The 26858-nt window shown below is 43.3% G+C and overlaps 1 protein-coding gene across 4 annotated transcripts; it reads left to right on the top strand.

The window, feature by feature from the left end:
* Positions 1–2151: 2151 nt before the first annotated feature.
* RBL1 (RB transcriptional corepressor like 1) lies at positions 2152–26654 on the top strand. 4 transcript variants are annotated; one of them, XM_075721135.1, is made up of 21 exons: positions 2152–2471; positions 3938–4002; positions 4096–4224; positions 4339–4499; positions 5245–5294; positions 7065–7251; positions 8745–8911; positions 11173–11285; positions 11848–11951; positions 12518–12655; positions 14427–14591; positions 14764–14899; positions 16535–16801; positions 17791–17969; positions 20188–20364; positions 21889–21960; positions 22149–22233; positions 22831–22837; positions 23952–24096; positions 24544–24708; positions 24965–26654. In XM_075721135.1, exons 1-21 carry the CDS (start codon positions 2293–2295, stop codon positions 25133–25135), a joined length of 2862 nt encoding a protein of 953 aa, XP_075577250.1. In that variant the 5' UTR covers positions 2152–2292; the 3' UTR covers positions 25136–26654. The 4 variants fall into 4 exon arrangements, with proteins under 4 accessions (XP_075577250.1, XP_075577249.1, XP_075577252.1 ...); XM_075721134.1 differs by lacking the exon at positions 22831–22837 and having other exon boundaries at positions 23930–24096; XM_075721137.1 differs by lacking the exons at positions 2152–2471; positions 22831–22837 and having other exon boundaries at positions 3870–4002; positions 23930–24096.
* Positions 26655–26858: the final 204 nt, after the last annotated feature.

Genomic DNA, 26858 nt, shown 5'->3' with positions numbered 1-26858 from the left:
TGGGCGGGGGACCGGCTCCGCCGGCCGCGGCTGCCCACGGAACGGGCCCGGGGCTTCGCGCAGGGCCCCGGGGGCGGCTCAGAAGCGGCTCCGCTCGCCCCGCCCCCTCCGCTCGCCCCGCCCTCGCCCCGCGGCCCCGCCCCCGGCTCCGCCCCGCCCATCGCCTCATCCTCGCCCCGCGGCCCCGCCCCCGGCTCCGCCCCGCCCATCGCCTCATCCTCGCCCCGCGGCCCCGCCCCCGGCTCGGCCCCGCCCATCGCCTCACCCCTCGCCCCGCCCCCGGCTCCGCCCCGCCCACCTCCCCGCCCATCTCCCATCGGCCCCGCCCCCTCCTCTCGCCCCGCCCCGCCCCTCGCCCCGCCCCCGCCGCGCGCGGCGGAAGGCGCCGCTCCCTTCCGGCGGCGGCGTTTTGGCGCGCGGCAGGGCCGGGCCGGGCCCCGCCATGTCCCCCCCGGCGCCGCCGCCCGCCGAGCCCGGCGCCGCCATCGAGCGGCTCTGCCAGGAGCTCAACCTGGACGCGGCCAGCGCCGCCGAAGCGCTGCGCGACTTCACAGCGCTGCGGGGCACCTACAGCCTGGAGGTGAGGGGGGCCGGGCCGGGCCGGGCGGGGCGGGGCGGCGGGGCGGGGCCGGGCCCTGCCAGGGGCGGAGCGGGGCGAGCGCCCGCCGCGGGAGGGGCCGGGGGGCTCCAGCTGCCGCCGCGGCCGGGCCCCCCGCAGCCGGCGGCTCCCTGCTCCCCCCCGCAGGGCGAAGCGCTGCACTGGCTGGCCTGCGCCCTCTACGTCGCCTGCCGCAAGAGCCGGGTGCCCACCGTGGGGAGCGGCCTGATGGAGGGGAACGGCGTGTCGCTGACCAGGATCCTGCGCTCCGCCAGGCTCAGGTGAGGCGTCCCGCCTTGCTCGCTGGTGGGCCCCGGGGGGCTGGTGGGCCCGGGGCATGGTGGCTCAGGGCCTGGCGGCCCGGGGGCCGGTGGCTCAGGGTCTGGTGGGCCCCGGGGGCCTGGCGGCCCGGGGGCCGGTGGCTCAGGGTCTGGTGGGCCCCGGGGGCCTGGTGGCCCGGGGGCCGGTGGCTCAAGGCCTGGTGGGCCCCGGGGGCCTGGTGGGCCCAGGGCCTGGTGGGCCCCGGGGGCCTGGTGGCCCAGGGGCCGGTGGCCCGGGGGCCTGGTGGCCCAGGGGCCGGTGGCCCAGGGTCTGGTGGGCCCCGGGGCCAGTGGCTCAGGGTCTGGTGGGCCCGGGGGCTGGTGGCCCAGGGGCCAGTGGCTCAGGGGCTGGTGGGCCCAGGGGCCTGGTGGCTCAGGGGCCGGTGGCGGCCCCACTGCAAGGCCCACTCCTTGGCCGCTCCGCTGAAGCCCAGTTCGGGCACACGCCGCTCCCGGCGGCGCAGAACGCGTGTGCCGAGGTCACGGCGTAAAAGCGACAAATCCTCCGTCCGTAGAAATGGAAGGGAGATGCATGTACGTAACGTTCAGCTTCAAGCCTTCGAGAAACCACCCACGCCCCACCAGCAACTGTTCCGCCCGCGCCCGTTACTTATTTTTCTTTTTGTAGTTAATTGAAACGCAAATAAGACCTCCAAGCGTTCTCCCGGCAATCCAGACAAGACCCGTGTCTGCTCCGGGATTTAGGCCGAATCGCTGGATGCAGCGTTGACGGCTGCGTCGTGCGGCGTTCTGGGAACGCAGAACCGAGCGCTCGCAGAAATGCTTGGGTGCCGCGCCGGCTTTCTGGCAGGCGGCTGCGCTTGCCGCCGAGCTCGGACCCGAGGTGACGGAACCGGGGATGTTCCTGGCTCCGCTGAAAGCCCTGTTCTCAGCTGCTGCCGGAGGGGTTTGCCAGTGTAACTACACCTGCAGTTAACGGGTTTTTGCATAGGTGACTTTGATAGGCATAGACTCTTGTTTGTGGTTTTGTTGCCTCTCCTGCCTCCCCCGCGACGCGCGGAGCTGTGCACGCTCTTGCCTTTCTGCCTGTCCCCTAGCTGATGCGGCTGCGATGGCAGCCTCTAAATAAACTTAGTGTTTCCACTCCCGTGCCTTAAAGAGAGTCAAGGAGAAAAACCAAAGCGATAAAAGGTGAAAATCTTACAGTCTATATGGTTTGGGAGTCTACCAAAATAAATGGTAAACCTATATATTAATCAGATTAACCTATATATTAATCAGATTGGTCACTTAGGAGTAAATATGTTGCATTTTGGCTTTTTAAAAAAATTCAGAATAAAGGAAGTTAGTTAAAGCTCAAAACAAAGCAGGCTTTTCCTTTTTCTTTTCAGTTTAATTCAGTTTTTTAGCAAAATGAAGAAGTGGATGGACATGTCAAATCTACCACAGGAATTCCGAGAGCGAGTGGAGAGGCTGGAGAGAAATTTTGAAGTGTCAACTGTGATTTTCAAAAAGTTTGAACCGATATTTTTGGATATATTTCAAAACCCTTACGAAGAAACTTCTAAACCACAGCGAAGTAGGAAACAGAGGTATTTTTGAGATTTAGTATGACTTTTCCCTGGGAAGGGCTATACCTAATACAGATTTATGAAAATTTAAGATCATTATTTGTGCTTTAAAAAGTTCCGAAGTGATAGGGCCTCTTTGTGGCCGTGATTCTGAAATGCAGAATACAGCAACGTCCCTCGTCTGGATGGGGTTCGGCTCCTGTCAGCAGAGCTTTGCATCCGATGGCTCTTGGCGCGGGTCACTAACGTGCAGAAACTGGCCCGTAGTGAGAGCGTGTGCCGTGGGAGAGGTACAGTGAGATGGATTCACTTGAGGTACAGCGAGACTGACGCTTAAAACGTTTAGCAGAAATAACTTAAGCAGCACCGGGGACATTTTCATAGAAATCATAGAATTTTTTGTCTTGGCAAAGTACTGGCTGAGGACGTTGGTATCGTGACGTAGTCCCTCCGCACAAAGCGGCATTGCATCCACGGTGACCTCCCTTACTGGATTTTTGACGTGGTTGCCAGATGGGTGGTAACACGCAAATGGAAGAAAGTTACAGCTGATGCAGTCGTTTTTATGACAAGCTTAGTAGCTGGTGGTGTCGTCTTCCGGACGCACGCAGAACTTCTGCCTTGATTAAAGGAGCTTGTCTGCGTTCCGCGCCGGGCCGTCGCTCTGACACCTTTCTAGTGAGAGCATAGCCTGAATGACGAGGGAGCCGAGCTGGGTCTGTGCGAGGTATTTTTGCCAGCTCAGCTGTGTCCTCTGAATGCGAGGGGGGATAATTGTTCTGGTAAAACGCTCCGGCATAGCTCCACGTCTGCAGGAAGGAAGGATGCTTCTGCTGCTACGGCCCTTCACCTAGGGCAGGTAGCTTTGTGGGCATCGCTGCGTGTTGGGAGGAATTTTGTCGGTGTGCTCTGTTGGTATTCCTTCCTTGGAGCAGTGCTCACTAGTGCAGCCGCAGCTTTAGCTTCTCTGCGGGCTGTCTGGAATAACGTCTCCGCTGGTCTTCCAGCTCTGTGGTTTTGGATAATCTCTGCTCCAGACACGACTCAGATGAGCTGTAAGACAAGCTGTAGCTGCATATTTTGAAGGGAAGACTGATGCTTTAGTAAAATACTTAGGAAAAACCATCACTGCGATTTATATAGCCCTTGGCATCTCACCGCCTGCAGCTGCAGGAGGATTCTGCTAGAGGTGTGACACCAGCAAAATAGCGTGTCCAGGGTCACAGGCCAAAGGCGGCCGTTAGCTGAAAAAAGGGTCAGAAGGACGGGGACGTGCAAAACGCTCCGCGGAGCGAGGTGGGAGACTGTCGGTCAGTGAAAGCTGAAATAAGGACATGTAGCTTAGAGTGTGCCTTAGTGTGAAATTAAGATTGACAACGGCTCTGACTGTTATTTTGAGCAAGGAAACGGAATGAAATTCTCACTGTAAAACAAGTTCCAATCCTGGAACTGAAGACTGACTTCTCCCCGCTTTTCCTCGTTGACAGACGGGTGCCATGCGGTGTTAAGGATCTCTTCAACTTCTGCTGGACTCTCTTTGTGTACACGAAGGGTAGGCTCGCTTTTTTTTAGCTGCATGGTTTGTATACGTTCTGACTTATGAACTTCTCTTGTGTTGCTTGACGTGATGTGCTGTCTCTTAAAGGTAATTTCCGTATGATTGGAGATGATTTAGTAAATTCCTATCATTTGCTTCTGTGCTGCTTGGACCTGATTTTTGCAAATGCCCTTTTGTGTCCAAACAGAAGAGATTTGCTAAATCCATCGTTTAAAGGTATGGTGGGTGCAGATTATTTAAAATCAAATACGCTTTGTTCTCTTGTTTCTTTTTATATGAAGTTGAAGGTTGGCTGTCTTTTTCCTCCCTCCCCGTCCCCCTTGTTCTCAGGCTTACCAGCGGACTTCCACGCGACAGAGATGAAAGCCTCTGAAGACCCTCCTTGCATCATTGCCACACTGTGTGAGCTGCATGATGGGCTTTTAGTAGAAGCAAAAGGAATAAAGGAACACTACTTTAAACCATACATTTCAAAACTATTTGATAGGAAGGTACATCTTGCTGTTTTTAAGAATGCATGGTGGTGCTCAGATGAATGATCTCAAGACCATGTGAATCCTGCAGGAAAGTGTGCTGATAGGCAGAGGAACTTGGGCTGGGTCGGGTTTTCTTTGTATGTGTTTTAGCAGGAGCAGAATTTACTATCGCTCTTAATGACGTGTGCTGTAAAGTCCCCTGTGTTTTGGCTTTTTGTGTCAGTGCAGAACCTTTGCTTTCCTTTCCTGGCAGCATGAAACCGAATCGTGGACGATGTTTTCTTCGGGCAAAAAAGTAATGTCATTGTGAAATAATTTTATGGGATAACTGTCACGGTAATGTGGGTCCTACTGCCGCTTTTGGAGCTGAGCAAAGTGCTCTGGAAGGAAGAGGTTGAGGTTGCAGGTGTACAAGTTGTTCTGTCTGGTTTTGATCCTGCAAATTTTTTCCCAGTTCTGTGGAAGTTTCCGTGTAGTCGTTCACCAGGTCAGTCCCTAACCCACAAATGGAACAGATGTTAAATAGCACTACTGTTTCTGAAGAGTGAGTTTATCTAGAGCTTGGGCAGAATTGTGCTTTCTCCTCATCTGTTTGTCTTGCTAATGGCATTGTAGTCCTTTGGTCTAGGCAAAAAAAGTCCAGTTATGCTCCTAAATCTCATTTCCTTTTTGGCTAAACCAGTCGTGCCCTCCTCACGCTGTTCGAGTTGGAACAGTTTTGACTTCATTATGTAAGATATTTCTGCTTTTTTTTTCTTAGATCTTAAAAGGAGAATGTCTGTTGGATCTTTGCAATTTTACAGAAAATAAGTAAGTTACAGCTTATGTTCTTAATCATGGGGTTTGGTTTCATTTCTAAAATACAGGCCTTTGAATGCTAAATCTCGGGTTTTCCTGTTCCTTTATCTTACCATAACTAATGGTTTTTAATTATTTGACAGTCAAAGCTGCTGTCTGGCTGAAATGCTTTCTGGATCCGAGATGCGTCAGATGTCGGGGGTCAGCTCTAGAGTTTCTTCCCTGATGTCAGGTTTCATGGTGCTTGCCCTTATTTTCTAGCAACTGTAACCTTTGAGTAATCTAATGCTCATCGAAACCTTGACTCTGAAGTTAATGTATGTGTTTTTATACACACCTCAAATATTATACCTGAGTAGGGAAGTCTTTAGATTCATTTATCAGTCTCCAATTGAGTGCATAAATCTGTGAATGCAACAGAAGTACTCAAAAGAAAAAGAAGCAACAATTGCAAAACCACAAAAAAGAGGTAGAGCGTTTCTGTGGGAGGCAAGTGTAGTTGTTTCAGGAACTTTTTAAATTCACTTCTGAAAGCTAATTTAAATGCAAAATATGAACAGCAGCTGCTTTGTTCTGGATCCCTTAAAGGGTTTTTTCGCCTTTTCAAAAAATACCTAATAATTTGTTTTAGCAAGGTGAGTTTTTAACTTGTTGGTTTGCCTTGAGAATGTTGAGCAAAGACTCGATTGTTTTAACGACGTAGGTAACACTCAAATTTACGTATAGAACGGTGTTGCTGTGATCCGTTTGAAGCGGTGAACTTTTCGTAGTATTTCTACTTAAAAATTAATAGTATTACTTTCATAATGCTGCCATGTGGAATGATACAGTGGTCCCTGTTCTTTTGTAAGTAGCTTGACATCTAAAGGAAAATGGAAGCCTCTCTGTTTCCTTGTCCAAACTTTTCCTAGACCTTTACTTTTCCTAAAAGATACGGGGAAGGTGAACCTGTGATACAGTCAAGTTACTGTGGGATCACTTGCATCATGAACACATGGTTAAGGGCCGTTAATATACATGCTTAAGTGGTAGCTTGAATTGCTGAGGCACTTTGCAGGCAAAAGATACTTCATGTAGCATTCCTGTGTCATGAAAAATGTGCAGGCAGGGTTTATTGATGTGAGCTGTTTCTGATGTTTATCCAAAAGTTTCATTCTGCTTCCCAAGTATAAGTTTAAAGCTTCACAGCCTTTGTGAGATTAAATGTTCCTGGCTTACAGTTGGGTTAGCTGGAATAAAGAAAAGTAAAGATTTGTTTGGTATCATATGTCAGTGGTGATTTTAGAAATCGAATCCAGGCAGCTAGCCCTTAAATTTCCCTTCCTCTGTGCCATTATGAAAATTACAGGCTACGAAGCGGCATAAGTAGAAATCAAACGTAGCTCGTTTAAAGCAACTACTGTGAATGTGCTCTGTGTATACAAAGATTTAACCTCTGGTCAGTTGAGTACTTCCAAACTGGTTTATTCGCAACTGGGACAGAAGCAAAATTGTTTTTTCCTCTTCCTACCGAGAGCCAAATGTTGGTGGTAACTTAGGAGGAAGAGTGGTCCCTGCAGCGGGTCGTCGAGGGAACGGGGGGTTAAGCACGGAGGAGGGCAGGGAGCACCGCAGGCAGATTGCTTGGGGTAGCGAGGGTTTGTTTGCCAGCAGCGCTGCTGCTGGAAGCATTAAAGGCTTGGAATGCGTATCGGTTTCTGGTTCCTACCTTAGGTCTGCTGGCACCTTGTTTGCTTCTTCAGCAGTTTAACCTTTGATAGAAAAACTGGGCTTCTCTTTCAGCAAAGCACTGAATAAAGAGTATGAAGAGTACGTTCTGACCGTGGGTGACTTTGACGAGAGAGTTTTCCTAGGAGCTGATGCGGAAGAAGAAATCGGCACTCCTCGAAAATTTCCTGCAGATGTGCCAGTAGGGAAAACGGCAGCAAGAGCTCACGTGGAGTGTCATCTTCAGCAGCATTTTGAAAAGGTGATTTGATAGCGTGTTGGTCTCACCTGAAGTACTCCTTCAGGTTTTTCTATCCTTGTACGCTATTTGAATCACGGAGGTGACTTTGAATTTCTTGAACTTCTTCCTGAGAGGAAGGTAATAAATGCCATTTGCAGGCTTCAGTGGACGCTGTCTTGCTAAAGAGAAATGGTGATGTCTTCCTCCCTGTGGGATTCAGTAAACAACTATTCCTTAAACAGGATGAGAGCTCTTCCACATGTGTAGTCTGTTTTTGTCCAAGAAAAATCATTAAGTAGTTAAGACCTAAATATATAGGTCTTACGGTTTTGTTCAAACTTCATTTATACCCCATAAGAATACAATGAAAACTTTATGCTGGATTAATTTATTTGTTTTCCTGATACTCCCTTTTTTAGGACAGGAGAAGTCAACTTGTGTATTATTCTATGGAAAATAACATTCAAGACATAAAAGCCACCGAAGTCTAACTCTTTATTACAAAAAGTAGTCTGTAAACAGAGTTAATGTTTTGCTATGTTTAAAAATGTAAAATGTATTTAATGAAGTTGGCATGTGGGAAAACACTTGATTGATTACTTTTTAAACTTGAATAAGGTGAAAAAGTGGTGCCGGCTGTGTGAAAGAACCACATGCTGTTTGATTTACATGTCAATTAAAAAATAAGAATACTTATTACAAGATGCTAGTGCTGGTGTAAATGAATCATACGGCGTAGCTTTTTCTCCCACATATAATTGTATTTCATATTCGGGCAAATTAAAGACAGGGTTTGGAATGAGTTTATCAATTTTGAACTTCAGTTGCTGTAGTATAATAATGACCTCGTTGCTATTTATGCATGCTGACTGCAGGCGTAATCTTTCCTCGTTATTTGCCTTGTATCTTCAAAGTGTAGCCTGTTCTAATAATCCAAACCCAAATACTTTATTGCATCACTTCCAGAAAGCAGGATGCAAATAGGCAAGTGCAGTTGACACAGCTCCGTCTGCTCAGTGCTGCATCGTCCTTTGGATGAGGGGAGGCTCTGGGTCCTCCGGGACAGCATTTCCCAAAGAACATTTTCCGTGACCCTCTCCTGGGCAGCTCTGCCACGTGCTCCTCGTGTCACCTCCCTAATGCAGTCAGGGGCTGTGAATGGAAGCACGCGCTTTCTCTTCCTTGCCCTGCATTTTTCAATGTTCAAGTGAGCTTAAAAATTTACAGCTTTAAGATTTAAAGTCTCATTTTCCTGTATTTTGTCTTTAAAAAAACCTTTCAGTTAATTTTAGTCTGTCTGAAGATTTGTTATATTTTGTATTTATGGAGTCCTGGGAAAACCTTAACTAATTTTTAGTCAGTTCTGAGATCACAGGTTTGATGGCAGCCTTCAGGTAGCGTACTAGTGGTGTCATTTTAATCTTTGGAGTGATTTTGCAGGAGGTGCTCATTTGAAAGGTTTTTCAAACAGTTTTCTTGACTGATTTTATTTATTATTTTTCTCTGCCTGACAGAAAAGGTCATTTGCACCTTCAACTCCGCTGACTGGAAGAAGGTACCTACGAGAAAAGGAAGCTGTCATCACTCCTGTTGCTTCAGCAACACAAAGCGTGAGCCGGCTGCAGAACATTGTGGCTGGGTTGAAAAATGCACCAAGTGAACAACTTGTAACTATTTTTGAGTAAGTACGTCCCTGCAGCTGCTCTCATACAAACAGAAACTCATGTTTTCATGCTTGTGACTGCTTTCTTGCTCAAATTTGACTTTTTGTTTGGTGCAGAATATTTTTGTCTGTGTTTCTGTGTTGTTTCTAGTTGAAAGATCTGTTTTCTAGATGATCTCATCTTCTGGAGAAGGATAACTGAACAACCCCTCCCCCAGCTTGTCAGGTTTTGGTAATGTTAATTTAGTCGTTTGCTTGAAAGCCAAATACTTGTTTGTTTGGGGTTTTTTTTAAGTGTTAAACAAGTATGGCTCAATTAAAAGATATGGTAATTATGTTTGGGGGAAGGAGGGAAATTTTAGAGTCAACAAGCTATAATCTTTGCTTAAGGAGTTGGGAAGATGAGACTAAAAGCAGCCTAAAGGCTCCCCATTTCTCCTTCGTGCTACTTCAGGATATCTTATTCTAACTTTATAGCATCTATGTAAGCCTAGCAGTGACCCTAATTATTGTCGATGCTGACCTCTTGCGTAGCCGCAGCCATGTTTTCCACTTCTCTAGTTGTTCTGGTGGCTGTTCCGGAGCGTGCTTCAGCTTATGGTTTCTTCCCTGAGCCTGTCCTAGGGCAGGCATCGCACCAGGAGTTAGGGCATTCCTACTCAAGAGCCTCTCACTCAGCCCTTAGAGCTGCTGTGTGATGCTGGGAAATGATAAGTGACTGCCGAACACAGCTTTCGTGGTCACCATTCCCATGACAGAGTCCCAGTTATATAAATCAACCTATATTTTTGGCTTCTGGACAAATGACTGCATACTGGCTGTAGTGAAATGCATATGAAAATGTTGGTGCATAAGCAGATGAGTATAAAAAAAAAAGTTTGTCGCTAAAAGGTAGATCAGTATTGCTTCATAGCTCATAAAAAGCAATAATTTAATAGTAAGTACCTGTAAAGCTGTTAGGTGTTTGCCTAACATCCATGCAAATTAAGGCCTTGCTGTATTACGGTGTAAGGTCTCCGGATATTTTTTTCATTAATCAGAATGGACATTTAGTATTAGCACATAACGTTTGAAGTGCAAAAGTAATGTTTTTTTAAAGCAACCTTCATAAATAGGTGAAAAATACTGCTTTTAGTTCTCATCTTTGGAGTTACGTATATTTTGAAAGTCTTCCTGGCACTTGTTCTTAAAAGTTTACAAATGCTCTGCAAGATGCATTTCTGTTTTGAATGTTTCTTTGATTGTTTTTTTTAAGGACTGTTTGATACTACTTATATTATACAATTAAAACACTAACGTGTCTGCAGTCTCTAATAAGAAATGTGTTTGTTCAAGTAATAAACCGGTCTGTCAAGAGAGATGTAAATATTAAAACAGGGAGAAGAATTGAGTAAACCTCTGGCAAGAAATGTGTTGGGTACTTTGCTCATCTCGGATAGGAGTTCAGCAAGCACTAGGATCTGCACTGTCTGATTAGGAGAGATGCAAAGAACTGTGTTTTGGACTGTGTAATATTCTGTGCTTTTGAATGTTTTCTCTTTCAAATTAAAATTCCTTGGAAACATAGCTTTGAGGTTAATTAGAAGGCTTTGTTCAACGAAACCTTAGTTTATTTCAATGCTAGCATTTCCAAATAGTTTAGTGTCTTAATTTGACACTAGTCACAAGCCACTGTCCTCTAATACAGAATTGCTGGAAAATCTGGAAGCATTCAGAAAGAGCATCTCCAGACAGAGAGATTCTCTGGCCCCTTTTTGTGGTAGTGACTGTGTGGAGTTCATCAGTTCCTCTCTGCCTTGCTAGTGAATAAGGTATTTTTGGAAAGATGCTGACTGTTCACTTTGAAAGCTTTCCTGGTCTCCCTCAAACCGTGCCTGGTTTGTGTGGTCTCGTGGATTGGTTTTGCATTTTTTCGCATTTCTCGCATTTGGTTGCTTGGTTGCCTGTTGTAGCATCCTTCCTACTGCCTTGCTCCTAGCAGAGATATTTTTCTCCTGAGTGTGCTACTGTGGCTCTTGCTTTCTCCTGCATTTGTTCCAAAATCTACATAGCCTCTCTTAACTCTGTTAGGAAAGGAAAAAAAGGAAACAATATTTCTGTACGCTTTATGTTTTCCTCTGTTCTCTATGGTAATACAGGTTATTGCCTGATGAGGAAAGCTCAGTATAATGAGCTTGTCTTTTGGTTTGGGTGGTATTTTTTTGTTTCTGTTTTGAGGGGTTTTTGAAACTGGGTATTTTTTTATGCAAACAAGGCTTTCTCTTTGCATTCTGCTTCAGGTCTTGTGCACGCAGCCCTATGGAAAGCATTATGAGCAGAGTGAAAGAAATAGGTGAGACGTTCTGTCGCAGCTACACTCAGTCAACAGATGAGCAGCCGGGATCTCACATAGGTATGGGCGTGAAATGCATAGGATGTTTCAAAATACTAAACCAGGGCAAATGAAATGCATACGTATACTATTGTCTAAGTATTTAATACAGTGGAGCTGGTTTTAACCCAGAACATTTCTAAACAGAAAACTGTTGCCGTCAAACAGAACACTGTAAAGAGCAAAACTTTATTACAGAGTAAAACCAAGGTTGCAGTTCAAAATGGGATAACCGAGAGAGCTTTGAAACTATAGCAGCTCTTAACAAAAATTGTAAACTTGCATTCTTCTTAGATTTAGGATTTAAAGGAAACTGAATACAAATAGGAACATTATTATTGCAACTGTCTGCAAAATTACATCGCTAGAAATACTAAAATACATAATCCTTTAAAACATCTGTAGAATTTTGTGCTGTTCTTGTGACTAGTGGATTTCTGGACATACCTTTTTGATTTGCAAAGTCTACCTATGCACACACACATGCAGTATTTTCTTAGAGAAGGACAAGTACTGGTCAGTTTAGTCTTAAGCCCATTTGTGCACATGGCATTGGGCTTCACCTCTTGGTTTGAAATTTCAGATTTTGCTGTGAACAGATTAAAACTGGCAGAGATCTTGTACTATAAAATCTTGGAGACTATAGTGGTGCAAGAAACGCGAAGACTACATGGGAAGGATCTGACTGTAAGTAAAGAGGTGGCAAAAGAGGAGAAGGCTTTTTGTAACTCTCTCTAGGGGGTTATCTTCAGACAGTTCCAGAACAGAGCAGTCTGCCGTAAAGCAGACTGTGTATATTGTTAATATTAAAAAAGGGGAAATATATCAGAGGTGCCTAAATGTAGTTTTTACTGCCATTAAAAATGGTATAATTCTGGCATAATTAACCATCTTAATTGGTGTTGCCCTCTAGGATCACAACTTTATGAACAGATAACTTTTATTCTCCTCTTTATCCAATTAACAATATCAGTACTTTATGTTAGACAGCAATGTGTTTGCTCTGCTTTGTGATTCACAATACGGAGGACAATTCATTTGGTCGTAGTATGAATAATGTGATGGTTTTGGTGCTGTTAGTCTACTTCTAGTCTTTACCATTCTGAACTTCCCTGTAAAAAGAGGAGATTGCGGAAGGTAGAAGAAAGCAGTAGCTCTTCTCTCCAGCAATTAACTATGGAGTAGTAGTGCCACAAAATTCACACTTCTGTTTCCCAAACCTCAGATAACTGACATTTCTGTAATCTCTTCAGGCTCTCTTGGAACAAGATGTCTTTCACCGCTCTCTCATGGCATGCTGTTTGGAGATTGTGCTTTTTGCGTATAGCTCACCTCGAACCTTTCCCTGGATCATTGAAGTTCTTGACCTCAGGCCGTTCTATTTCTATAAGGTAAATAAATACTGTCTTAGGACTGGATCTGTATCAAAAATAGCACGTTACTGGATCGACAGTCTTAGAGGATGCTCTTCCTTCTTAGGTAATCAAGGAGGAGAAGGACTGATGTTAATGTGCAATATCCTATTCTAAATTCTGGCTGTCCTTGAATATATTACCTGCAGTGTGTAATGCTGGAGTTGAAGCTGAAATTTAAAGCAAGAAAACCATTTTGAAAATGGTACTTAACTGTAATGTGCTGTTGATCACCTTCTACTTCTTGAGATATATATATACACACACACTTTTAGTAGACTAAAGCATTCAAGCATATATTTTGATGATAGTCGTATTTATTGACTGTAAGCTATAGTTCTGCTTATTGGTGATAAAGTAGCAGTAACATTCTTTGTTGCCTTTGGCTACTACTACCTATCACAGGCTTGCTTTGTTACATTTTTTTTTTCCTCTGTTTTGTTTTATATAACAACATAAAATCTCTTTTCCTGGGTGTTCTCTATTTTTGCTCTCTTTTTAACCTCATTCCCCCCTGCCTCCAATGTAATTTCTGTTCTTTGACTTGTTTGATCCTTTTGTCATCTACCATGTGCCTCCTATTTTTACTAGACGCCTAACAGCTTACTGCAGTTAGTCCTGAGTAAATCAGTAGTAGTTCTGTTTAGACGATAACAACCAAAAAAACTGAAACCTTTGGGAAAGCTGTTCTCCCTTCTTCCTTCTTTAATCCTCAGATGTAGGGCAGTAGTGAAACTGAAACAAATTTGTCAATATTGCTGTGGCTGTTGGTAGCCTACATCAATGCCAGATGCAGCGGTGCAGATCCAACTTTGTGGAACAGATGTACGTTTGACTTGAATTTTCTTTGCTATTCAGTGTACATTCGTGCAGCACTCTCACTTGAAAAAACTTGCCATCACAAAGACTTCACATGAGAGCGCCAATATTTATTATTCCACTTGTGCCATTTGCAACTTTGTTCTTTGGGTGCTTAGTTTCTGTAGTACAAATAAGTACACGCATCAGTAAGTCCTCCAGGGAAGTTTTATGGCTCTTCCATCTCTGGAGCTTTAGGAAGAGAGGCTGAATGTTCCTCTGTCAGAAATAACATAAATGAAGTGGATCTTGCATTGGAGGATGGGGGTAGAGTATGGCATTGGAGGATGGGGGTAGAGTATGGCATTGGAGGATGGGGGTAGAGTATGGCATTGGAGGATGGGGGTAGAGTACGATATTTCAAGGACCCTTTCAACTCTTCAGCCCCGATTTGTACATGTCAAGGGTTCTAACCTTTTCTGAAATGAAATTTTCAAACAGTGGTTTTCAGCCCTTTTCGTTATGGGCTGCTTGTTTGTAAGGAAGGAAGGCTTAAATGCTGGGGTTCTCGTGTGCCCAGCCTACGTGGCTACACCTGCTCGTACCTTCCTAGGCACGCTGCGCGTGCTGGATGAGCGCTGCGCGTGCTTGGTGCTTTCATTCCGTACGTGCTTAGCGACGGTGAGGGAGGGCCTTGAAAAAAACCCTGGGAGTGGGCTGTTCTGCACTGATGGGACATCTGCTGTCCATTTCCAGCTCCTGGATTGCCTTTGGGAGAGGGGGTTAAAAAAAGAGGGATTGGAAGAGGGTTGGGGAAGATTAAGATGCGAGGAGGAGGCTGGAGCGTTCTGCACTGAAGTTTTGAACAGGATCCTGGAACAAATGATGATTTGATAGTGTTAAGCATGAGTGATATGACTTTGCTTGTGTGTGCGTGTCTCGTTACCATTAGGTAATCGAAGTACTGATTCGGTCTGAGGAAGGACTCTCCAGAGACATGGTGAAACACCTCAACAGCATTGAGGAACAAATTCTCGAGAGTCTCGCCTGGACTCGGGACTCAGCACTCTGGAGTGCCCTCCAGGCCTCAGAAAACAAGGTCCCAACCTGTGAAGAAGTACGTTACCCGTTTTCCTTTTATTAGGAAATTCACGTTCTTTTTCTTACTGTTGTTTTATACCCAAAACTGTTCAAATGAGACAACTGCTGCAGAAAAACTTCTATTGATAGATTGGCACAAAGAAGGGAAATCTATTTGTTGTCTTACACTGGCATTTCTTATTTCTCAGGTAATATTTCCCTGTAATTTCGAAGCAAGCAATGGAGGAAGTGGGCTTGGGCATTTGCCTATGATGCCAATATCTCCTATAATTCATCCTCGAGTAAAAGAGGTTCGGACAGATCTTGGTGGGAGTTTAAGACGGGGTATGTTCAAGGTTTCTGATATGATTTGAATGTGTGAATTTGGGGAGAGGAGGTTTAGACTTCTTTCACATTCAAGATTGCTTTTTGCAATTACAATTAAGTGTTCAGAATTGTGAAGCCTCTTATTTGATCAAGGGAAAGTCTAGATGCATCCGGTCAAACCATGGCTGCGTCTTACTGGCAGCAGACAGCGACAATGCTTCACTTCTGAACTGGAGCAGGTTTTGCTGCGGTTTTGATGCAAGGGGTACCTTACTCTTGGGTGGGTTGTCATCTGATGGCTTATTGTCCTTTGCTGCTCAGATTTTTCCAGGGTTTTTTTTGTTCTTGGTGAGTTTGACTGGATTTCAGGTGACTTTTTTAAAATGGAATGACAGAGCTGTATTTATTCCTCCTTCCTACAGAACTTTTTTTTGCAGGAGGGGAGGACAGTACTTTGCCTGCAGTATTCTTTCCTCTGAAGAACTGCCTTGCTTTTTGCAGATTCCTAGGCGTCACACAGAACTGTCTCTTGATGCTGAAGGTGAAGAAGGCAGCGCAGCACTGCTGTTGCTTTTCCGTACTTCCCTAGTTAGGAATTGCTGCTTTCATCGTATCCCAAACAATAGTCCATAGGTTCTTGCTGGTGCGCTGTGGCCCAACTGATGTTGTGATGCTGTCTCCTTTTGTGTTTGTCTCGCAAACTACGTTGTATTTTAAATACTCATTAGGAAAGATACGTATAAGCAGTTGCTGTAGTTGTTACGGTTAGTTGTTTGGTGGAAGGGAAAGCAACTTGGAGAGGGTGTCTTATATATGGATATGGGTTGGGCTGTGTGAGGCTTTATCTTGTATATGAGAATCTGGTACCAAATGCTCCTCCTAACTTCAAATGGAAAATGGTGGGGATTGGAAATATTTATTTGCTCCTGGTACCAAGGAAGCCATCCTGGCAGAGTTAGAAGTAAGGTCTCCAATCAGTCTGACCTGGCCAGCTACCCAGAAGGTTTCTGCTTTGTGGGAAATGGGAAACTGCTGTCACGGGTATCCTTGCAAGTGGCTAGCAGACTTCAGCAGAAATGCAAAAAGCCAGAGGAACAGAAGCCTGTAGATTATTGTCTACTTCAGTCTTACTACGGGAGCAAATGTTTGAAAGCAGCAGAAGAGCCTGAGAGGAACTGGGGGGTAGATGAGGTGGAGGCTTCTGACTGGGGTTCGTTCAGAGAGTTTAAAGGCAGAACATACAGAAGACAGCGTATCCAGGGAATGTGGTCAGTGTTCCTGTAGAGGAATGTGTTCAGAGGAGTAGCGCTTGCAAATATTACTAATCTGCAAAGACGACTGGCGTAACAATCTAATCCTGCGTGTTCCTTGGTCTCTGCGGATTAGCTTGGTTACTCTTGTCTTCCACGTGGTACCTGACTGTGAAGCTGAGCTGTCTGGGATGACGACAAAATCAGAGGAGGCAGTTAGACTGTAGGTCTTGTTCATATCGCCTAGGAACAGCGAGCTGTCAGATTAGTTCTTAACTAGAAGTGATTTCTGTACTCTGGTTTTGTAGTTTGAAGGTTAGCCTTTCCCCCTCCCGTGGAGGAGTATTACTATTAAGCTGCTGCTCTTAAGTTTGTGGGGTTTTTTTTCTCCTTTGCATACTAGACATGCAGCCGTTGTCACCGATCTCGGTTCATGAGCGCTACAGTTCTCCGACAGCTGGAAGTGCTAAGAGAAGGCTCTTTGGAGATGACAGCCCCAAAGAAATGCAGATGGAAAAAATTTTAACCGAAGGAACTAAGTTGACAATTGCTCCGGCGCCAAGCATTGCTGCTGAAAATGTGTCGGTTTCTCCTCGCCAAACAGTACTGACCATGACAACAGCTACAGTACCGGGAAAAACGGGACAGAAGGTTACTATCCCACTGCACGGTACGAATGCTTCCCATTTTTCTTCTCTACTAGACGTTTTGCTTGCTCTTAAGTTCTGCTTAGACCAACCATGCATCTTGAACATGTATTGCTTTTTCTTTTTTAAAAGAACATGTATCACTTTATCAAAAAAAAAACCCAAACAAAACCCCCCAAAAACCAAAACCCAAAAAAACTTAAGCTTACACTGACATCTCCTTCCATGGAGACATCTGATATCTGACAAGCATCCTGAGGATTCCACCTTGCGAACAAAGTTGTGGAGTTCTTGCTTCTTCCAGTTACACCTCGCCACAGATTAAGCGATGCTTTGTTTCTCAACTCCAATAATGATTTACTACTGTTTGTCTTAACTTTGGTCTGTTACAACCTCAAAAGGCTCTGAAATTCCTGGATAAGGGCTACGTATTAATGTGAGCAAAATAGTGGGGGATTTTTGTTTTGTTGAAGTTGGGTGATGCTTGAATATTTCTGAAAATGATACATGAGAAATGAGTTTTCTAGCCTTTTTTAATTTAAAAACTGGGTCTATAGATAAAAATGAAAAGAAAAAGATCTCCATTTTTCATGTTTAAGGGGATTTTCAGCAAGAGGATTTGACTACTGAGGAAACTAATGAGGACTGTATACGATGTACTGTCAGGTTGCAGAATAATAGAAAAAAAAGAAAGGGAATGCTGCCTGCCTTCCCCAAAAGAGTGGAACACTGGCTACAGAAATTGTGATTTCTTGTAAACTTTGTGCTTTCAGATAGTTTTAGAAATGATCATTTACATTCATGTTCTTCCTTCAAGCGTTAACCAGAAATGTAATTTTTAATAATTTCTGAAGACTGAGGGACAAAGAGTCTTTTTAGCATCCAGTACAGAAGGATGAGGTGTCTTTAGTGTGAAATGTTTGCGAAAGAATTTATGATTTGCAGTTTAACTCTGCAGCATGAGGAGAGCAAACTTCTTTTTTTTTTTCCTGGATGTGTATATTCTCTCCAGGTATTGCAAATGAAATGGGTGGGATCACATTGATACCCATTTCGATGAATTTAGGTCAGCCGTGTAAAGTGGAGGCTCAGGCTCCCTGCCACCCTCAGGTGAATCAAGCACAAGAAGTGCATCTGTCATCAGCAAGCAAACCAAAGAAAACGGGATCCTTGGCGCTGTTTTACAGAAAGGTAAAAGGCCTTTGTTATAAGTTGTGCTTTACTGCTGCTCACGGCCACGCTGAAACTTGCCTCCTTGTGCAGTTTTCATTTCCTTTCCGTCTTCACATAGCTTTACTTTGGCATGAGCAGTTCTTATATACCTGGGAGGAGAAGGGAAAAGATGTTGTCAAATGTTGCAGAGAATCCAGTTTTCCCCCTTCTCCTCCCCATGAGATGTTTCATGGGTTTTTTTTCGTTTAATTAGCAGCTTCTGTAAATAACTGTCTAAGAAATGTCGGTAGTTTGTACTTGTCTGTTTCTGCTGCCTCCCACATTTGCAAGGGTCAGACGTATCAGAAATGAGATGATTCTTCTGTGCCTTCCTCATTCAAAACTGCACCATTTCAGAACCTGCATCTGGAGATTCTAATTTGCAATTTTCCAAGGTCTGCCCAGTAGTGCTGCTCTGGCTGGTATGGGGCCTCAGAAAGCAGTAATGAATAACGCGCTATCTAAAAGCTTCTAGAAAGTAGGAATTTCTTGAAATTATGACCGATTTAAGGGTTAAGAACTGGGTGTGCTTCAGAGAAACTGCAGATTACTTGTTTCCAGGTGCTTTCATTTCCAGTGTCTTTGGAGGAGGCAGGGGTAACTTGCCTAAAAGCCTGCAAAGAATATATGCCTAAATTAATCTCTCGAAAATATTAGAAGATTTCTTTTTTTTTTGCTGTTATTTTCTTACTAGAGAAGTTCTTTTCAGCAATTTTCGCCTTTTAGGGTATCTGTATTGTAAACTTAGAGAATTCTACATTGAACAATCTTTAAGGTAAATCTTAATACAGAAACTAGTTCCTGGAAACACTTGTAAGCCACATCCTGTGTCTGAACTATTGGTTCGTTAATTTTGATAGTGACAGTCTGTCTCTCTGAGAATGGATTACAAATTGATTAGCCAGCTGCCAGGCGTGAACTCAGGCTGCATTTTGGAAGCTTTACTCTCAGCTGGGGAATGCTCCAGCTGTAGCCATGTGGTAGGCAATGTGTTCCCCTTAGTTATGAAGGAGAACTAAAATCTTCACTTAAATTTGTCTTTAAATTTTGGCCTTCTGTTTACAGTGACCATCATATTAAAAATGATAGCTTTTCTCTACTTTCCTTTCTTGTTCCTCTTCAGTAGAGCAAGTGAAAATGAACTCTTTCTGCTTTCCAACGTGAAGAATGTGCCTAATTACTATCCACGAAGCAAGAACTTCTGAAATAAATGGGAGAAGGCTAATGTTGTACTTGATAGTTATTTCAGGTTTTGAAACAGATTTTTTTGTAATCAGAAAGTAAAAAAAAAAAAAAAAACCTGCCATCTTGCTAATCTAAGATTATACTTGATCATAATTAAAGTATGTCCCTTCTTTGTGCTTGTTGGAAGTGTTCCGTTACCGTGAGTGAGTGATATGGTATAGAAGCTATAGTCACAATGTTTTTAGGTGGATTTCCTATAAGCATTAGAGATCCAACATGTGAACAGAGTTGACAGCTTAGTCTTTGAAGACATTGTCTTGGGCAGAGGGGGGAAATTTTGCGGAAATGAACTATTCAAATATAGAACAGCTCTACTTTTGTTGTCCTAAATAGGGCTCGTTTACACGGTGTGCAATAAGCCAATCTTCACACGCTGAGATGAGTCTTGTTTTCTTCTCAAAGTTGCGGAAGTTTGGGTGCTAGGTGGTAATTCCACAAAGCTAGTGCACCTACCAAACTTTTCTCTAACTTTTATATGTTACAGTTAACACACCACACCTATCTCCTACATAATCATTAAATTAGCATACTTGTCTCTTACCGGTTCATATCTTCTTCACTTAAAATTAAAGGTACAGTATGATTTTTAACTTACTACGCATGCTCAAGGAGAGTGGGGGAGTAGTCTTTCTAGTTTTTAATTGAGTCAGTGGTTGCAATCTCCCCCTGCCGAAATTACCTTTCCCCTACTTTCCTTCTTGGCAGATCCTTAGTAACTGTTCATGGTTTACTAATCAAGACAATAGTACATCACCTTCTGTCCTGTTCCTGGACACTTTGTCATCTACAGCAATTAACCTATTAACCACACAAAAGTATAGGTAAGGTAGGGCTTTACAATGAGCATTTTATAGCAGCATCTGTTTTGGATAACGCTTTGAGGACTTTCATTTTTGCAGACTAGGTTAAGCTCGTTCGGCTTGACTCTTTACTGTGTGCCTTTCTCTTCCAGGTTTATCATCTGGCAAGTGTGCGCTTACGTGATCTGTGCTTAAAATTGGATGTTTCCAATGACTTGCGCAGGAAGATATGGACATGCTTTGAATTTACATTGGTTCATTGTGCTGATCTAATGAAGGACAGACATTTGGACCAGCTCCTCCTCTGTGCCTTTTATATCATGGCAAAGGTAATGTGTAGTTTTAAGAGATTCAGGGAATTCTATGTCAATTGAAAACATAAATTTTGTTCACGGTTTACAGTCTGATTGCTTTATTCATGTTGTATTACTGGAGGGAAGGGAAAAGTCCTTCCAAGAAGTGGATGAAATCCCAGTATATTTTCTTTTTTTTTCTTGTTTTGCATAATCTTAAAAGTTCCTATCAACCAGCCAGTTGGCTAAGAGAGGATTTTTCTTCTCTTCCTGAGCACATTCGCAATGAGCACCGGTCAGCATAGACAAAGCAGTGTGTGGTCACATTGCCCCATATTTGTGTCTTCTGTCCTGTTCATCATCTTCATGATCTGTGTAATCTCAACTAAAAACGCCATTACAGTTACAGAATTATGCAGGTGCAAAAATGTGCAGGAGCTCACAACCTTATGTATGGATGGAAAGTTTCTATTCCACAGAAGTCCTCTTAGCTTTCAAAGATTCAGGTTGAGGAATTGAGCTGGCTGCCTGCTACTTGTACTTCTTAATTTCTTATTCAATTTGCCAGCATTGGTTTAAGGTGCTATTAAGTTGGTTTGTGAAACTGGAATATTGGTTTCACTCAAACTTGAGAGCGGATGGTTACAGTGGCCATCAATCGGAGACAAATTCAGGAAAGTGAAATTAAGCCCAGGCTCCTCTAAAACACTGGGGATGCATTACCTTTTCTTCTTGAGGAAGACAAATGAAGAGTACTACCTGTGGAGGGAACCGCTGTTCAAATTGTGACTGCCTGTGCTCTTCATGGTGGCATAGCTTAGGCTCATTTGACATGGATAGTGATAGCTGTAGAAAAGCAAAACCATTGAATAGTCAGTGCTCTATATTTTATCATGTAGTTTGTCAGCTGATTGATTGGTTGTTTGGTGGGGTTTTTTTGTTGTTTGTTGTTTGTTTTTTTTTTTTAAAAAAAAAAAGTCTTCTGAGTGCTGTCTCCAGTGCAGTGTGAGACCTAACAATTTAGCCAGACACCTTGATACATTCTCTCTGGCTCCTACTACAAAAATTGTTCATCTGCTATTAAAACTACAGATACATGGCTGAAAAACAAAGTCCTTTAACAAATTGGCTATTTTGAAGTACGAAAGAAAGCTGAAATTGCATGTGTGTATATACTTGCCTAGTGTTTTGTTCAGGATTTCCTCACTTTCTGTTTAGAAAAGTTAAGGGGTCCAGTTTTCAAATTTACAAATACATTTTTTACTTACTAATATTTCCCTCCTTTAATTTTCAGTGTCACTAGAAGAAAAGTTGGAAAAGGAATAATTCCTAAGCATCATAAGCAACAAAAGGCTTTAGTAGCTAAGAAACAAGGAATGCCTGAACAAGAAGAATGCTTGTTTTTTCATATTCTCATCACCAGAACTAAGTTTTAAAATTTTGTGTTCATAGTGATACTTCTGAAAAAGCTGTATAGAGGGAAGCTAATTGAATAGACTGGACCCAAGCAGCCCGACCTTGCTGCTTGCCCTTGGTGTTCAATAGCGTTTTCTTTTCCAGGTAACCAAAGAGGAAAGAACTTTTCAGGACATAATGAAAAGTTATAGAAATCAGCCACAAGCAAACAGCCATGTGAGTAAATAGTACTGCCTTTCCTTTTTATAAACCTCAGATGGAGCTGGCTTTTCAAATGTTTACGCTGATACGTGAAAAGTCAGATCCTCTTCAGTGTTATATTCATTCTTACTCAGATGGATTTCATGTAGTCTTCTGGTGTCTTTGTTTTCCTTGACAAGAGTGTTTTCCCTGGTGTCCTGTAGGTTTATAGGAGTGTCTTGTTGAGAAATATTTCTGCCGATGTCCCCCTGGACAAAAATGCTAACCAAGATGTGGAGATGACGGAAGGTAGGTACAGCAAAGTGATCTGCTCTTTTTAAAAATTTATTTGTGGGCTTTTAAAGAACTGCACTGTCAATAATGAGGAGAAGTAAAGCAACATTTACAGTTTTAAATGTATTAAAGAAAAATAAATGTGTTGTTGAAAAAGAAACCATGTCAGTAGCCCTCCTGTGTGTTAGATATGGAAAATACGCTTCCTAGTTGGAAAAAATCTTTAATTTTCTTTCCTTAAATTTGGTTGCTCCAGGTTGAAATGTTTCCTTAGCGTGTCAGTGATATTGTAGCTCTTCCTGGACAGCAACACTGGTTAACAAAGAAAGATGAACAGTGCCTGGACAGGTTTTTTTTCTTAATGTGACCTACCCTGAAGGCTTAAATAGGGAGAACTTGTTTCGGAAAATAAAAATGGTGACTCTCGAAGACCACCATTTTCTTATATTCAGGTTTCTTTTAAACACTTGATATTGTCTTTGCGCTGGGTTAGAGGAGAAAAGGGATAAGAGTGGTATTTGAGAAAAGCATGAAAATTGTGCCATGCCCATTTTTAGTGATGTGTCAGGAAACTGAGAGATCGCAAGCCCACGTATGAACCCGCGAGCAGAGCAGATCTGCAGCCAGGACGCACGCAGAAATTTAGAATACTGTTCCGTTTGGTAAATTCCCACTGTGGGTGGGATTCAACTGCTTGAACGAGCCATTTTGAAATGCCTTTTGAGGATTCCACTGGTGTCCAGGAAAGTGCTGATTTCCCGTAGGTTCAGCGTCCTGTCTAGCAGCTCCACAATCCCTGGATGTTGTAGAGCATCTGAAGTGGCGCTGGGCTCCGGTGTTTTGGCAAACAAATGGACTTGGTTACAAAGGTCTTCAGTTGCTTTTCCTGCCGGATTTTTTTTCTTCAGTTAATAGACTTGTGCCTCCTTCATCTAGCACTAGCTGCCGTTGAGACCAGCTCTCAGGAACGCATGCTTGCGTTGTGGCACAAGGCAGACGCACCGAGGGGTTACACTTCGGGTAGCGGTGCAGCTTTGGACCTTTGTCTCTAGCGCACTGATTGCAGGAGGCTTTATTCTGCGTTGCCCTGTTTTCCTTGGCAGTAAACAGTACAGAGGATGAAACCTAGAAGGTTGTGTTTGGTAGCAGTCCGGCTTAATGAGGGGAGAGAACATTAACAAAAATACACTTGCCCTGTGGCTGCAGCTTTTTCCACCAAACAGCCATTTCGTGATACGCCTGAACAAATGGTGCCACGGCTTCCTTGCAGCAGACCTGAGTGGAGTGTGAAGCTGCTGTTTGCCAGCTGATCCCTAGAAACTTTCACAGAAGCTAAAAGCTGGGAGCTGTGAAACTGCTTAAAACTTAGTTTTAAGAGCAACAAATGGCTTTGTACCACTCCCAAAATTAAGCATGGGAAAAGTTGTGCCACAGTTTTTTGCTACAGCTATTTCCAAGTTTGGAATAAAGATTTATTTTAGCCTTTTTAGCCATAATCCACTAGCCTGCTAGCAGCGATTTGTAGCTCCTAATGTTTGTAACTGCCTACAGCACACCCTGCTCCTGTCTGAAGCACGTTTCTTAAATTTGTCTCATTAACCAGTCAATTTATGGACGAGCTCTTGTCAGTTGGCTGTTGTAAGTTTGAATCTGAAGCGCCCGGTTTGCTGATACTATGCTTCTGAAATCTGAAGCTCTCTGTTATTGTTAGACTCGTCTGTGAAAACTGGCAGTTCCTCAGGACGATCCGCAACAGAGAACTCCAGTGAGTCAGCAGCAGAGGAGAGAGGAGATCTTATTAAATTTTACAACGCAGTCTATGTAGGAAGAGTAAAATCATTTGCACTGAAGTACGATATCGCAAACCAGGATCATGTAGTAAGTAAAGTATTTTGGAGTTTTGCTCTGTCTAATAATCGGACAGAGGCCCTTTTCCTGACGGTTAAACATATGTCAATGGTTTTGTTCTGTTGCTCCCCTGGTGTGGTTACAGGAGTCAAATAGTTGCAGGTAGTGGTACGAGGACTTGCTTTAACAGCCTTTCAAGAGGACAAATGCAGATGCAGTTCAGTTTACAACCCCAGTTTCAGCTTCTTTATGTCGATGCAACACCCATTTGTTCAAATGCCTGTGGAGCATCTGTGTAACGCATCTGGAAAATAAATTTGTTCTGTGGTTTGGTGGATACTTGATCTGTTGTTTAACTGTTACAGGATAAAAACTTCTGAAGAAGACCTGGAAGTGTATTAATCTTTCCTTTTGTGAAGTTACTGCTCTTAAATATCTTCCGATTCGGCTCCTATCCAAATTTGTCCTCTCTTGCAGATGGAAGCCCCTCCCTTGTCTCCGTTCCCCAACATTAAGCAACAGCCAGTGTCCCCTCGACGGATTTCTCAACAGCACTCTGTTTACGTTTCGCCTCACAAGAACGGCGCCTGCTTGACACCTCGCACTGCGCTACTGTATAAATTTAATGGGAGCCCTTCCAAGGTAGAAAGCAAAAAGGTTGGAATTGGTCAGTTTGAGAGAGGGTTAATCAGTCTCCTAATTAGGATGTGTTCTAATGCAGTGAGGTTTCGTTGAACTAGTCTCTCAGTTTGCGGTGAAGGGTAGAATTCTTTATGTAGAATCCATCACCTGTTCAGCAAAGAGGTTCAGAATAACTTCTGTTCTCAGATAATTGAAAACCAGAGCAAGTTTGAAATGGAGTCGTAGTAACTCATGATTTTTTTTATCTTGATCACAGAGTTTGAAGGACATCAACAATATGATAAAACAAGGTGAACACAGAAGTAAGAAACGAGCAATAACAATCGATAGTGACACTGAGTCCCCTACGAAGCGACTCTGCCAGGAAAATGATGATGTTCTACTTAAACGTCTCCAGGACGTTGTCAGTGAAAGAGCAAATCATTAAAACTGCCGGTTTTCTGTGGGATCTAAAAGCGATGGACTTGGATACAGCTGTTGTGCTATTTATTTCTTGCTTTTGTATACAGACAACTGCCAAGTTTAACATTGAACTTTCACCCGACTTCCGCAGGATGCAAAAAGCAAGGGTTAAGTAGTAGACACCAGAGAATGAGAGGCGGTGATGATCTTCATTACACTGCGCTATAAGTTACTCTGAGCTGTTTTAGCAAGAGAGTGATCTGTAGAAAGCCATATTGGATGGTCTCCAGCCTAATTTAGAGCATCATGAGTTCTGAGTGTAACTCAGCTTCTGGTAATACTGGTTTTATTTTTGGAATAAGAATAATGAGGAAATGAGTGAAGTCAGTTAAGTTTCCTCAAGCTTTTGGTATTTGGGGAAGAAACTTTAAAAGTGCCTTATTTTAAAAGAATGTGGAATTTTATGCATTGTTTTACTGTGGAGTAACTGGAGTGGAGAACAAATTGACAATTTAGCCTCAGGAAGAGAGGAGCAGTTTTGAACTGTATGGTTTGTGCTGTGCTCCATCTCCTGTCAGAACTTCAGTAAAAGTGTACGGTGTGATGTGGATCAGACAGCTTTTGCAATAACAAAGGCAATAATCAAAAAGTACAAATAGCAGCGACTTAAATCGGACGTTGACATCTGCTAAAACGCAGATATACAGTTCAGCGAGTCTGAATTGCCTTTCCCTCGAGCCGGTGAATGCTGCCGCAGGAGCTGCTCCCTTCCCGTTGGAAGCCTGGTAGCAATGCTGCCGTAGCTCTTCGTGCGTGTTGCAGCTTACCCGTGGGGAAGTACGAGCTGGTTGCAGTTGAAAAACAGCTGGGGCTTTGGCCATCTTACAGCTGTTCAAATGCACAAATTCATTTAACAAATTGTATCTCTTCATTTTATTTTTTTTCCTGAAGATCTTAGCCTCTTGTGTAGTATCTACACTGAATGTAAGCCCATCAGATAAGGCGTGTTTGTATATGTGGGGTTTTTTCATAGCTATGAAAGGCTTGGATTCATTGGAAATATGTAAATTCCAGCATCCAATTTCTGTAACTAAGTTTTTTTTTAATGCTGAGGGATTTGGTAGGGTTTATTTTACCAAAATGGAGAAAAGTCAAGGTTTATTCATTACTGTAAATCAGTAGCTTGATCTTATTTCATAATTGCATTTAAGATTAGAGCCATAGAAAAACTTCTCAGCACTGTATTTTTCAGTTTATGTGTATTTTGAACTGAAAAAAAAAAATTGAACGATTACATAGGACTTGTTTAAGGAACTCTGTTGCCTTCGTTGTTTGGTTTGCTTAGTATATGCTGCAAGATCTGTACCACAGTTCCAGGGAAGAGCACTGCGATGATTTCAAGCAGTCTCAGCTAATGATGGAGGAAGAATGCATTTAAATGTGTACACGTGCAGGGACGCTGCTCAGCAGTGAGTAGAAAGTTTACAAACTCTGTAATTTGGTTTTGAATTATTAACTACTTAAATATTTCTTCTTTTTTTTTTTTATACTTTCAAAAAAAAGTGCTTATCTCTGAAAGGTTTGACCATAGAGCACTGCAGTATGAGGAAATGGCCACGCAGTGGACTAGGTTTCATTTACTTTCTTCTGTTCGGTTCCTTTAATTTTATTCAATTTTTAATATTTGTCTTCAGATCTTGAGAGAAAAAGTAGAAGAGAAACAGCCTTTCTGTCCTGACCTGCTCCTC

The sequence above is a fragment of the Pelecanus crispus genome, chromosome 14, assembly GCF_030463565.1.
Source record: "Pelecanus crispus isolate bPelCri1 chromosome 14, bPelCri1.pri, whole genome shotgun sequence".
In the NCBI taxonomy this organism is placed as follows: Eukaryota; Metazoa; Chordata; class Aves; order Pelecaniformes; family Pelecanidae; genus Pelecanus; species Pelecanus crispus.
The sequence above is the reverse complement of the archived record's forward strand: the minus strand, read 5'-3'. Positions and strand labels throughout refer to the sequence as shown.

Excerpts from the sequence above, each read along its gene's own strand:
- RBL1 (XM_075721134.1), top strand. The coding sequence starts at position 2,293 with ATGAAGAAGTGGATGGACATGTCAAATCTACCACAGGAATTCCGAGAG. Across the intron at positions 8,912-11,172 it reads CAACTTGTAACTATTTTTGA|GTCTTGTGCACGCAGCCCTA; the intron begins GTAAGTACGTCC and ends ATTCTGCTTCAG. Across the intron at positions 20,365-21,888 it reads CCTTTTATATCATGGCAAAG|GTAACCAAAGAGGAAAGAAC; the intron begins GTAATGTGTAGT and ends TTTCTTTTCCAG.